The sequence below is a fragment of the Chiroxiphia lanceolata genome, chromosome 2 (assembly GCF_009829145.1).
Source record: "Chiroxiphia lanceolata isolate bChiLan1 chromosome 2, bChiLan1.pri, whole genome shotgun sequence".
NCBI classification, from domain to species: Eukaryota; Metazoa; Chordata; class Aves; order Passeriformes; family Pipridae; genus Chiroxiphia; species Chiroxiphia lanceolata.
In genome coordinates this window covers 10,895,203-10,909,981 of record NC_045638.1, presented here as the reverse complement: position 1 = coordinate 10,909,981, position 14,779 = coordinate 10,895,203, and the positions used below count along the sequence as shown (strand labels likewise).

Here is a 14,779-nt window from a genome sequence, read left to right as displayed (position 1 = left end):
AGTTTTAGACTACCTTATGTTCTGATGACTTGGTGACTGAGGGAGATGAGGTGTGATTGTTGTACTATTTATACACTCATAACCTTCAGCCTGCTGAGTTAACCATCTGCAGTCATCACCTAATGAACAATAATAAAGAGGGCTTAATGGTAAAGACTCTCATTGGTCATATTGCCATATTATGTTTCTCTACATCTAACACTAATTTAGTTCTCAAATATCAAACTAAAAAAAAAAATGGCTTTAATCCTCAGCAAATTGGCTCTGAACTAATTTCTGATTCAAATTAACAATATTTTTAATTATTAGCTATATTACCTCATTACTTCTCTTTTAAATGTCAGCAACAAAACTATCATATTCTGTTAAAAACATCACTGGCCAAATACAAGCTAGATACAGGTTTTTGGTTTATACTGATATTGTAAAAAGTTAAATAATCAAAAGACTGGTATTGCTGAGTTTAACATTCACTCATGTATAAGGATGCCTGAACACAAATGCATTAACACAAGCACTAATTAAAAGTTCCCATGGAGTAGAGGGGAACTTACACATTGACCCAACTGTTTTCAGGCAGATCTGTAATGTTTAAAAAGCAAGACCACTTGGTGACTACTTTCTCACACCAAGTTGTGTTGAGATACAAAGCTGACAAAATTAATATGTCTGAAAATATTTTTTGTCTCACACTGACCTCTCTCTTTTCCCTCAACACAAAGGAATAGAAATGACAGCTTCCTTCTCATCAGTGTAACAGCAAGCCAGAAGACAGCATACTTACCCTACATCTTTAGGGGACAACATCAAACTAGATGTCTTTGGCACAGAAACCTGGAAAGCATTTATTTTGATAACTTAATGTATTTCTAGGTCCTTCAATTTAGATAATGCTATCCAGAAGAAAAATAAAGCTGCTCAATTAAAAAAAAAATTCCATTTTCCTTAGAATTTGTGACTCCTTATCTCAAGCATGAACACAACAGCTGATGCTGTCGCATCTGAGGAGTTCTCATGAGGGATTTGACACAATAGGAGTTACTGGCAGACAAAGGTAATTCCTCTAGGAAGGCTGGCAGAAAAGAAACACAAAAAAGAGAAAGAAAAAAAAGAAAAAAAAAACCCTACCCTACACACACCCAATTCTCTAAGACAGAATTTCTTCTAGACTTGGGGGAGAAGGGCTAGGCATAACCAAATGAAAGTAAACAACCCTGGAAGAGTAAAGCCTGTTGATGTTCAAATCATCATGAGGGCACAATTTAAGATGGACTAGCTGTGACACTGAAATTATAATTATAGATTAATGTCTGTAACTTGACACAACACACCACATTGAATGCAGACTGTGATAGGAATGGTTGAGGATACAGATAGCCCAAGTGCTTTCAAAGAAAGAGGGAAAAGAATCTGCAGGTCTCCATCCAGAAACTATTACACATAGATACATTCCTTGAATAAGGATACTAGTATTCTTTCTCTATCACTTTGGGGATGGAGGAGAAAAACAGGATGTTCTTATTTCTCTCTTTGAATAATGCTGATTCCAAATAACCCATAATTTTTTCAGAAAGCATACACTCTTAGAGGGAACTCATTTAAACTTCATATATTCTTGTAAAAAAAAGTGGCCATAAAATCCATTTCTAAAGCAATATTTTCAATTATTTTCCTAGTTAGGTAATTTGTGTTTGAGACATAAGACACTCAACACAATGACAGAACACTGTGTTTGTACAGAACTGTTGTTTTGTTAATTGAGTCTTTGCAGAGCTGGGACATTGACTTTGTTGAAGCTTTTCTTTTTTTTTTTTTAAACAAACACTGGGCAGAGGCCAGGACTCTATCTGTGCGGGAAGACAGTGATAAATGGGAGTCCTCTATGCTGAATGACAGCGGTGTACATGATCTATAACTCTTTCCAATACATTAGTGAGTGATTGCCCTTGTTTACCATAATCCACCCTTCCCAAGAAATGACCCTTATGGTACAATCTTAAATGAGAAGTTTTATGCTTCTTACAGGCAAGGAAAAAAAAAAAAAAAAGGGCAAAAAACCCAATAGATTTTGTATCTACTTCTATCAGGAAGGCAATAACTAACTGATGAAGACCAATCATGAAGTTACACATATACTTTCTCCAGCAGCAAAATTAGAAAATTAGTTGATGAGGACCTCACCCCACTGTTCACAGCAGTTCATTATTATTCAGTTGTGTAAATAAGACTGTTTTAAGTCCATAAACTTTAACCAAGTAGTTCAGTAGCAAGAGTTAGGGAAAACCCACAAAAATCTGATGTGCATGAGAGGAGAACATATCAGAAAATAGTTGTGTAACTATTCTGCCATGGAGCTGGGACTCGCTTTAAAAGGCTGATCGATTGGTTGGTTTCAATCTTGGTTTTCCCCAACTAGAAAATGAGATATTAATCTTAAGCAGTTGTTCTCAAAATTTATTCATGGAGAATGTCACCAAAGTATGACTGTTTCCAGTACAAGAAACTTAAAAATTTATGCATAAGAGAATATTTGCATTGCTACTTGAGGTATAGCTCAGCTATATAAGGTAACTGAGGCACATGTTTTAGCACCCAGAATGTGGCAACATGTGTGCTAAAATCACAAGAGCAGCCAATTCAGGTTTTTTTCAGTTAATAACCCTGCCAAGGCTGAGCCCAGGGAGATTATCCTGTGGCAAATATAAAATGCTTGATTTTCAAAATATCTCCATATAGTTTGTTACAGTTGGGGTTTTTTTCCCCCTTTTTCTGAACTACTTCCAGACAACCTTTACAGCTCCATTAAGAGTGCAGACAGCCATACAAATAGTACAGGATTTCCCAGTCTGCAGCACCAGTGTAGCTCAGGGTGTTGAGCAGACGAGACAAGAAATACTTGTGTTGAAGAGGTAGGTATTCGTTCTGAAAGATTAGCCAGCTATTTGTTATGACTGATAAGACCAATTTCATGTTCAAGGATTAGGTGACACATATTTCAGACTTTGTAAATTAATTTCTTTCTAATTTCTTGTGGAAGATTTTTCTCAGTGTGCACTGTCCATGGTTAGAGGACAACAGTTAGAGGACATTTTCTTTAATGATCTAATTAACTCAAATGGAAATATTTTAATAGTCAGTAGTGACCTTAAGCTCAGTGTTCTGCTTTTTCAGAGCTTCCACGGTGTAGGAAATTTCTTTCCACGACTCAAGCTTAGTTTTTGCTTGTTCAAGAACCTGTTCAGCTTCTTGCTTAGCTTCTAGCCACTGTGTTGAATCCTTTAACATCTCATGAAGCTGCTGTCTCCGGCCTTGAAGGTATCCATGCACTTCATCCCATTGGCTCTGTATCTTTTCAACTGGTGAAACATAAAATAAAAACCAAAAGCTGAATCACTTAAAAGCTTTTTTTTTTTTTCTTTTTTCCCCTAAAGAGAGTTAAAAATAACATTCAATTCTTTCTATAACTCACCATATTGGAGAGCTCCTGTACTTTTAAGCTGCAATTGCATCTAAGTTTAGCTTAACCAAAAAGAACAGATAAACTGTTCTGGGTCACACAGTATGACACTATGGTACACAGCATGTGTTTCAATGCATGTGCAGCCAGAAGTGACAGGTTTATGCCGCAAAAAGCATTATGAAACAGGATCATATTTAAGAAAAAGTATCAGCAACAATCCTTTATTCTTACCAGACCAACACAAGGTTTAAGATTTTCTGAAGAACAAGTCCTTTAGGGACATCAGTAATATTAGTTAAAGATTTACGGTAAGATACAATTCATGGCTATACTTTCTTATTTCATTAAGGCAAATGCACAAAATGCACAAAATGCAAAGGCTAAAAAAATTTCTCACATGTTCATGTAATTATAAAATAACAATTAGCTTTATCCCCTATTTGAAAGAAATGTGATTTGTGAAAACTTAAGAATCACTAAAATCACTGATAATAAGCGTTGGCTAGTATCCAGCATAAGCCTCATCCATAGTAGCACAAAAAACACCAAGAGACCTAGTTTTCCAAGCAGTTGAAGTTTAACAAAATATAAACAAACCCACAAAACTCCAGAAACAATAAAATCTGTGCACTGCATGAAGGAATAGGCATTTTTTATATATATATTTAATTCCCTGAGGTTAGTCAGCACAAACTACATTTTCGATATTTTCTGGAAGACTGCCTCACTATATTGAAAATTCATAGGCCTTTTAGGGAGGGGAACAGTGATTTCTAGAGTACTCAGAAGGCAATTGAAATTATCATTGAGTGGTTGTTCCAATACTGCATCTCCCACTGCAAGGCTGATTCCAGAATGGTGCAGTCTAAAGATCTGAATGAGAAATGCTTCAGCAGGGAAAAGAGACTTCTACCTATCAGTGCTCTTCCTTCTTCCAGAAGAAGGGATAAAGATGGGAAAAGAGACTTCTACCTATCAGTGCTCTTCCTTCTTCCAGAAGAAGGGATAAAGATCTTTCCATGGACTCAGCTGAGGTTTAGAGAGAGAGAAGAAAACCTTTCAGCATCCCCTGCTCAAGCCTAGGGAGAAAAACTGTGAGTAAGCACACATAGCAGCATGTTTAAGTCAAAGGAAAAGCAAAAGGAACTGAAGAAACAGAGCTGGAAAACATAAAGCACAGTCAGAGCACAGCAAGAATAGCCTAAGGCCCAAATACTTAATCTGAAGCAAATCTAACCCCTCATTTTAGGAAGCCATATACTCCTGTCACACAACAACTCATTTCTCTGCCCTCTCTGGGCGAGGATTTCTGATGAAAACTTTAGGATATAATTGAAACAACAAAGAGGTTGTGGTCTACAGGAAGGGTGAATAACAGAAGAGAACTCTTGAGCAAAATCTCCCTGATGTGACTTAGAGAGTGTGGTTCAAGGATTGTGCTGGAGGTTTAGGGAACAAAGACTGCCCAAACACTTTCCACAGTGACACTGCCATATGAAAACAGCTGCCACCTATTTCTTGCAAAACACTACTTGAGCACCTTCCTCCTTAGACTCAGAGTCATTCAGCATTATCTTTCGATTCCTGGCAAACTCAATATTTTGGTGCATTGCTGACAGAAGCATAACAGCGTGTTTATGTCAGTTGTCCACAAAAAAACCCTACAAAAATCCCACCTATTTTTGTTTCATTATAAGTTTCTTTGTTGGTGTGGTGGGGGGTTGGTGGGTTTTTTTTGGGGGGGGGACAGGGAGAGAGGAATGAATGAAAACTCTGTTGCAGAACTGCTTCAAAAGAAAACTGGGTCTACAATTATACTAATTTTTCATAATAGCTGCTTTTAATAACAAATGCTGATATTTCCTATCACCAAAAATCAAAATATTTGTAGACATATTGGTTCCATAATGTCTCATGAGGTTTGCATCTAAGTAAGACATATTAGCAGTTCTCCTCTAGGGACTGTGCTTTTTGCAACAAGACTGAGTCATTTATTAGATACCACAGTCCTGGGATTCCATAATGACCAGTTCTTCCACTCAAGAGGAGAACACAGCTGCATATTGAAAACCATATTCAGGACATCTTGGGAGCCCACTTACACAAGTGACTATGAATACACAAGCTCTAAATCTATGATAAACATTTCTTTGGGAAAATACTTGGCTGATTTCCCTCAAAAAAAATAACACGCATAATACATTTGCTTTATATTACAGACTGGAATGAAGAGTTCAGGAAGTTAGTAGGTAATCTAAAAAACAAACAAAAAACCAACAAAACAAAACAAACAAAACCAAACAAACACCCCCCCCACCCCCCCCAAATTTAAAATGTTTTCTTGAACCAGTGAGTGACCAAACCCACTTAACAAAGTACTTCACTTGTGGCTAAACACACCATGATATCTGCATACTTAATCTGGCCTTTCTAAGCTACAATATACCAAAGAGTGCAGTAGTATTTCAGACAAAATATGTAGAAATAATTTATAATGATGACATTATAATTTAGTTTAATGTAACATAAAAATCTCTTCATTATATACGTTTACAATTTCTAAACGATGCTCCCTGATCTGTTTTTGAATAAAAAAAAAACAACCAAGGCTCTATATGTTGCTTAAAATATGAGGTTTGCTTCCAAAATGAAAACCACAGTGTAAATCAGTGTCTCTTAAGGATGCATTTTGTTCACGTTCCCTTTTTAGTGGGATGTTTCCCACATAAGGAAAGGTGAATACCACTCATAGTTTCATGCCAAACACAAAAGTTCAGAAAATCCAATTTGAGTGTATTATATTGTGTTAGAACTGTTCATAGCAACTCATGAACCCCTCATCTGCATCTAATGACTGCAGAAGAGAAGGGTCAGAGAATTGGTATTAAATAATGCTGGACAGTAGAAGACAATTTTTAAAGCATTCTGAACACCACAGGATTTTGTGCAAGGGCACTGGAACATACAAAAGGCTTTCTCTGACTGGGTACTAACAGGAATAGGTTTATCAATGTATTTGTGTTTTGTAAGATAGCAGTGAGGAATCTCAATACAAAGTCCTTTCAGGCTAACACTCTGGACATAGCCTTAGAAGGGCTACTTCTGCTGTCAGGACTTTACAAAATCCTGAAGGTTACAATGTACATATGGGATTGTGCTGGCTTTGGTTGGGTTAGACTTAATTTTCTTCACAGCGGCTGATATGGGACTGTGTTTTGGATTTGTGCTGAACACAGGGTTGATAATCTAGAGGTATTTTTGTTATTGCTGAGCAGGGCTTACACAGAGACAAGGTTTCTTCTGCTCTTTGTGCTGCCATGCTGCTGAGGAGACTGGGGTGCATGGGAGGTTGGGAAGAGGACTGCTGGAACAGGTGACTCCAACTGACCAAAGGGATATTCCAGACCATAAGACATCATGCTCAGTATATAAAGTGCTGGGGGAAGAAGGAGGAAGGGTGGATGTTTGGAGCGATGGTGTTTGTCTTCCCAGATAACTGTTCCATGTGATGGGGTCGTTCTCTCCTGGAGGTGGCTGAACGCCTGCCTGCCCATGGGAAGAAGTGAATTCCTTGTTTTGCTTTGCTTCTGTGTGTGGCTTTTGCTTTTCCTACTAAACTGTCTTTATCTAAACCCACAAGTTTTCTAGCTTTTGGTCTTCTGATTCCCCTCTGATATCACTGGTGGGGGAGGGAGTGGGCAGCACCGTGGGGTGCAGGTTAAACCATGACAGGGATTCAACATAAGGAAAATTAATTTCTTCTGAAGTTTGATCATCTTCACCTGGAATGAGGAAGACAATCTTAGAAATAAGAAAAGGAGTTCTAAAACCAGAAAAATAGAAGAATCTATGACAGGTGAAGGAATTGTTCAAGAAATGGATTTACCCAAGTTAAGGAGAACTAAAAAAAAATGTTATGCTATTTCCTACCTTGAATTTAAGGCCCTCAATAAATAAAGGCCCTCATTAAGTTTAAAAAAAAAAAGGATAAAACAAAAGCAGACAAAAAGCTATTGCAAGGATGACAAAATACCCTGAAAGTTAAGTAAGAACACTTAATATGTTTTTAAAAAGTAATTTTTTCCAGGAAGAAGCAATGTAATTGTCCAGACTTTGATCCTTACCTTTTATGTATCATTGTACCTACATACTGTGATGACAACACATTGGAAACACCTAGATAGACAGAACAAACATGGTTCCATGTGTAATGTTAATATCACTGAAGCACAGGAATTTTAAATAATTAGTAATGATGACAAAAGCCTTTTTCCCCCTAGTTCAGTAGTTTCTGAAGCACCTCAGTTTACATTGTTCATTACAGCTAAGTCCTGTGCCTTCTACATTTCAAAGCCTAGTGTCTTTTTTTTAGTGTGGCATGTCCTTTTTGTATCTATTTTTCTTCCTTTCTTCCCTCACCCTAAATTTGGCAACAGCACGATACCTTTATAGTAAGAATCAGTATTTCAAATTATCTCTAGAGGATTCTTAATTATTCAGTACAGAAATTATTTACCAATCAATCTGTGAAGAGGCAAGCTGGAAAAAGCAGGACAACATTTTCTTTACAGACTTCATGAAAAGAAATAATGTATCAATCCATGTGGTCATTAACTAGTTTTATATAAATATAAAACCACAAAAATATTTGACAATTAACAAATCTAAACTGAGTGTCAGAAACACAAAATATATCATAGAATCATAGAATCAACCAGGCTGGAAAATACCTCTGAGATCATCAAGTCCAACCCTTGATCCAACACCGCCGTGGTTACCAGACCATGGCACTAAGTGCCACATCCAGTCTCATCTTAAAAACCTCCAGGGACAGTGAATCCACCACTTCCCTGGGCAACCCATTCCAATGTCTGATTACTCTGTCTGTAAAAAATTTCTTCATAATATCCACCCTGAACTTCCCCTGGCACAGCTTTAGATCGTGCCCTCTTGTCCTGCTGCCGGTTGCCTGGGAGAAGAGATCGATGCCCATCTGGCTACAACAGGTTAGTTCCTGAAGTGAAGACCAAACCCCACCCATCTCCAAATCACAGTGCTCCAGGTAGAATTCTTCATTGTACTTTACTTACAAAAGTTTTGCACTTCCTTACTGGTAAGTGTCCCAGCATGGCTCCAACCAGTCCCAGTTCAACACTGAACTCTCTCAAATGAGTAATTTAGGGCATGATGAGATTCTGCCAGTATGTAATTTCAAGGTTGCTATTCAGTTTCTTTTGTTTCCTATCTCTACTATTCCCCAGCTGTTAAATAGTGATTATATAATAAGGCAGTCAAAAGAAATTCTGTTGAACTGACCACTGAGTTGGTAAATTATTAGAAGTAACAACAAAGCAGAAAACAGCATCTAAAGCAATCAAACCCAAGATGTCTATTCTTCAATCCCGTTATCATTAATTTAGTATATTGAGGGAAGAACACTCTTAGTGAAGGAGACTGCTGCCTTAAGATTCAGTTTTGTTTATTAACAATTTTATAAGTTTTTTCATACTTTAGGTATAATAGAGAAACAAACAAAGATTAATCTCTTTTTCTTTGTTAAGTGTTCATATAATTGACAAGACAAATATAACTTCAGTGAGAGAGTTTACTTTCTGCTGTTTATAATATAACCACAGTGGAAACAACAGAAAAGAAGTCTGAGAAGAAGCTTTCAGTCACAGAAGGAATAACATTCATGTTACTAGAAGTTATACTTAGCCTATGCAAAGATGAAAAAAGGATTCATTTCATGCCATTTCGGTAAGTCCATTGAATCTAGTACAGACTCCAAAAAAGTGAACAAGTAAGTGAATAGCAAAGGAATTTTGAGGCAGAAAACCTCTACTTTCCTTGTCCAACAAATTACCTAAACTGCACTCATTTTGCTCTGTGGGAGAATGCTTTTCAAAAGCAAATGTCAATATATTGACATTTTCCTATAAAAGTAATAATTTCACTGTAGTTTCATAAATTTGAAGATGAAAAGGACTAATACAATCTGTCCTGCTGCAGAAGAGCAGAACTATAGAAAGTAATAATTCATGTTACCAGAGCTGCTGATGCACTGATTTTCAGGTTGGATTAATTTCTTTTGCAGTTGCAGCCCCATAACATACTTTCCTTTGAATGTTCTGGAAAGTTAATTGTTATGTACTGCATCTTACATCATATGATTTTCACTAATCTACACATCCATATAAAATTTAGTTTAGCTAAACTTTTGTGGCTGTACAGAACACTAGTTTTTTCCAGTCCGCAAAATTTTCAGTGTGTCTTACTAAAAAGTCAGCAGTTTTTCCGAGAGGCATAATGGAGAAACTAGAAAATACGGATTTAAACACAGACATTGTACGTTACTGCACCTTTTTTACACTTTTTCCTTTCTACCACTATTCAGTATAGCTTCCCACATATTAGGGGTAAAAAAATTAAGAAGAAAAAGTGATGCTATTATAGGGCTACAAGACTGTTCAGGAATCACATCAACCACGCACCGCATGAAAGACTTTCTGATGCTTTTTAATTTTGGCTCAGTCTTCTGTAAACCACATAAGTGGAATCACAGCCAAAATACCACTTAAACTTTATCTTATCTTGTGGTTACCTTGCTTTTTATTATTGTATTTTTCTAAGCAAATTAGCCAAACTAACTTTGTTTTTTTTTTTAAACTGGGAAAGGTTTCATTTAAAGTTCTCCATTTGTCAATTATTTTTTTTTGAAAGTGCTCTACTTTCTTTTCTGCTGCCTTCCACAACAGGAGGTGTCTGACTTGAGTCTTATTCTTCAAAGAGTAATCACTTTGATAAAGCCTATCATACAACATCCCTTGACAAAAGGATGCTGTCTCTGTTCTCATGAACAATCTGTACATCTGTGAGAGACTGGCCTAGGGAGAACATTTGGATAGTAGATGCAGAGTCAAGAGAGGATAAGTTTGAAACATTTCTTTTTTAATTGCTGAAGTACTTAAGGAGTTGCAGGAACAGTTATAACATCCACTAAGTTGCTGCCTGTAGGCAATCATTATGGAGCTGGATGGGACACTATACAGTAGAGAACAGTTGGAGCCAGCCTACTCGGGTAGTAATTTATGTTTCAGCAGTCCTTTATCTTTCCTTGTAAAGCAGTATTTCTCTTAACCTTTTTCAGTGGCTTATAAAAGTCACACTTCTTAAATAATGACCGTAGAAAGTTATGGCAACTCTTTAATGTATATATATGGAAAACCACTAATAACGTGTCATCTAAGACATTTCATACGTCCCTTAGATGGTCCCTTAGTAAAGTGATGAGAGGATTTAGACATTACACCCCAAATTAATGGTGGGGTGGCAACACAGAATATCTAACCTAATGTGAAGTCTGCCATTCGTGCCAGTAAGATGTCAGATGTAGCTTTTATGCACCATTAATATATTATAAATTAATCCCTATCCTATATGTTTCATAATGCCAAATGACAGATTCTTTTATGAAGCCTATGCCTTACAAAAAATCAGGCAAAACAGAAAGTATGTACACAAACTAAGCTGAATATAAACAGAATGAATAATTCCTGGGAAGAAGGAGGGAACTGCAATCTTCTATACTATTGTTCAATATTACAGTTTTTAAGAACAGAAAAAAGGTATTACAAGGGAAACCAGCCGTTAGTTGTCTTTTTGGCGAGATGAAGAGCAATGAAAATGCATGAGAGCCCCAAGGGGAAGAATCTCGCCTTTCTTGGTTTCTTAGAGGCTAAGAAAGACAGGCAATAAGAGATTTCAACAGGTTTAAATGTGTCTGTTTTTTCTTTAAACACAAGCAGTCAATAATCTCATTTTGTAGTTTGATACTTTTGGGGGGTAATTATTTCCAACTATTGCAAGTCTAATGTACTTTTGTTTTGTTTCACTAGGATAGAGCTTATTTTCTTTTATCTAAAAATCATTTCCATATGATCACACTAATGAAGGTCACTCTGTTCCTTTAGAAGTGTCAGATCAAACAGACTGAACTGAAAACTGTCAAGTGGTTTCCGCTAAGCACCGAGTGAGTAATTCTTCAACACTCTTAAACGTGTTTTTTACCTTGCTAGAGAGAGTGGGAGTTAAGAGATCAGACTAAGCTGGTAGCACATCTAAAGAAATCAGTTTCTTACACCAAGCAAAAAGCAACTTCTGTGACTGAGCACTGAGAAGGGCATGCAAGAGCTTATTATTTGAAAAGCAGGTCCTTCAGAAGGCATTCAGCAGTTTGTCAAGTTTTTAAAGAAGTATTTATGTATATAACACTTATCACCTCTCAAAAGAAGTTTTCCTGTTTATTTTTTTCACTAATAAGAAAGGTGGAAGAGCATTTACTTTGCACTTTAAAATGTTACACAATCTGTAAAATTCTGATGTGAGAAATAAACACACTAAAGAGAAGTAAGATTCTTTAGGATTTAGTATGAAATAGGTAACAAACCTAAGTGTAGTTTTGCTAGAAATCTACAGAAACAAGTATATGTATCTGCATATACATAAAGTGTTGACTAGGGAGATGGACAGATTAGAGAATGATCAGACACCTCTCTCTTGCCATCAGAGCCTTAAGAAGTAGAGCAGAATATTTACAGAGAAATGGACCAGCAGTCAGTCCCACTGATAAGGCAAGCTGCAGAATCAGTAGTGACTCTTCCATGACCCCAGGAGCAGGAGGCATATGGACATACCACTAGAAGTTAAGAATTTTTTTCTGCACAGACTCTCACATTTGCAGGATATAAAAACATAACTTCACAGTAAAATCATACTAATTGAAAAAACAGAGGGTTTCCTTGCTGGAATCATTTAATCATCTTTCAAAATGTTTGATTGATCCAATTTCCTTTGTTGTATGTAGAAAATATGTACTGCATTATTGAATTTAGCTACTTTCTTAAATATTCATAATATAATTATGAAGACTTACATTAGATTTAGAAATTTTATTTAGACCCATAGAAAGTAACTGAAGCCACAGGATTAAGACTAATCTGATTAACTAGATGAGTGAATATGTAGTAATCCAATTGTTTCAGTTAAAAAATGATAGAAAAGTTTTCAAACAACTTAATAGAAGTTTTCTTAGCATTGTATTTTCTTAGCATTGTAAGGATTAATTAGAAGTAAGTAGGTATTTTCGTATTTATCTTTTTCCAAATGTCTGTTAATATTTTTTCCTAGGATTTTGGTTACTTAAGCTATTAAAAGGAAAATAATTCATAATTATATATCTAATTTCTGGTCATGGATGATAGATTTTGTAGTAATCAACCTATCTACAAAATACTTAAGAAATTTTTTTTTTTTCAGAAGGAACTACTCGTCTGTGCCTGTATTTAAAAATGGGATGTTAAGTTAGTGAAATTGTATTCTACTTTCTCTGAACATAATCAAGAATGTTCTTAGCATTATTAAAGTACATCAGCTTTCATAGACTAATGCTTTCCTAGACTTACATACTTACTGATGCAAAAACCTAATGCTAAGTCTCATAGTTTAAGTCCTGATATGTGTGAAATTCATTACCTACCTAATGAAGCATATAGGCAACGAATTTCAGAGTTCTTAGTAGCACATAACTTTGTGTTGCTATCATACATTCATGTTTACACTGCATATTTTTAACGTCATCAGCCTACTAACTCCTACTGAGTTTGGGCTGAGACTTGCTTTTCAAATATATCTGCATTTGGTATTCTGTGCACTGATCTGCTTTGGTTTTGATTTAATAAATTCAGCTCTGACTTTAGGAGCAAGACATTGGGTGATCTTAAGAGTACCAAAACAGCTAGAAAATAAAAATAGACTTAGGAATTCAGCTATAAGGTTCCAAGTTAGTGAAGCAAAGTTTTGCAGACTGTTTATATTGCTCTTTTCTTCCTCGAGAAACAAAATAACTTCCTCAGGATAACATCCACTCCCCACAAAAGCCATAAAGCTTTGATTCCTTTTACAGTAGATAAACAGCAATCTCTTCCTTCTGTTATCTGATATTAAATATTATATGATCTGTCAGAATACCATCATCTAAAAGCTAAATTTGTTTTCTGTAACTCTCAAGGACCAAATCCTTACCACTGTTACACTCATTAAGCTGCATCAGCAAGGGTGAACTGGCGCACTTTGTGCAACGGTCAGAAAGCAGCTCTTATTTGTTGCTCTTAACTCTGAGACCATCTGATGACCTACAGTTGCTCTCTGCAGTATTCCTTGACTGGGAATTACAAGCACAGACTATGGTGGATCTTTTGCTGTGCCTCTTGTGACAGTGCCAAATCTGCACAGTGATTCGACTGCTGCACCTCCACAACATGTGCCTCTCACTGGAGATCAGCTGGGAGACTCTGGGTCTACATTACCATGCAACAGGCACAGAAAGCTGGCAATAATGCTGAGTTTAGCTCAGTGGATCAACCAAAAAAGCCGTGCATGCATCAGGAAAAAAACCAAAACAACAACGGGCCAAATCAAAAACCACCCCAGCTTTCATTTTTATTTTTGTCGTTGAAAGCAAAGAAAACTTCCAAATGAGCAAGAATTGATTTAAAAACAAAGAAATAAAAGTGCTTTTTTAAAAAAGATTTCTATATTCAACTGTAAGCATACATTTCAGGCATTTTATACTGAGTTAATAGTACATCTGAACTAACTCAATATTTTTTGTTATTTCACAACAGAAACAGACGACTGTATAAATTTATTTCAATTTACCATTTTTTTTATAATCACGGAATCATAAAATGATTTCATTTGGAAGAGCCCTTTAAAGACCACCTAGTTCCAACCCCCCTGTCATGGGCAGAAAAGCTTCCTCTAGACCAGACTGCTCAAAGTTCCATCCCGTCTGGCCTTGAACACTTCCAGGGATGGGGCATCCACAGATTTTCTGGGCAACCTGTTCCAGTGCCTCACCACCCTCATAATAAAGAATTTCTTCCTAATATCCAATCTAACCCTGCCCTCTTTCAGTTTAAAGCCATTCCCCATGTACTATCACTATCTGCCTTCATAAAAAGTCCCTCTCCAGCCTTCCTGTAGAATTCCCTTTAATACTGAAAGGCGGCAATGAAATGTCGCTGGAGCCTTCTTTTCTCCAGGCTGAACAACCCCAACTCTCTCAGTCTGTATTTCTAGGAGAGATGCTCCAGCCCTCATGGCCTCCTCTGCACCTGCTTTAACAGGTCTTTAACAATCTGTCCTGTACTAGGGACCCCAAAGGTGGATGCAGAACTTAATAATGCAGTGACATACCATTTATAGGGCTTCCTCCATGATATATTTTCAGGGACAGCTGAATATAAATTCCACCAC

At 36.6% G+C, this 14,779-nt stretch overlaps 1 protein-coding gene across 11 annotated transcripts in view; it reads right to left on the bottom strand.

The window, feature by feature from the left end:
• DMD (dystrophin) overlaps positions 1-14,779 on the bottom strand; it is a 922,945-nt gene that overhangs the window by 261,280 nt on the left and 646,886 nt on the right. For all 11 annotated transcript variants that reach the window (XM_032679549.1, XM_032679551.1, XM_032679556.1 and 8 more), the window contains one exon: positions 3,145-3,356. In XM_032679549.1, the coding sequence (XP_032535440.1) occupies positions 3,145-3,356 (212 nt within the window). The remainder of the gene's footprint in view (positions 1-3,144; positions 3,357-14,779) is intronic.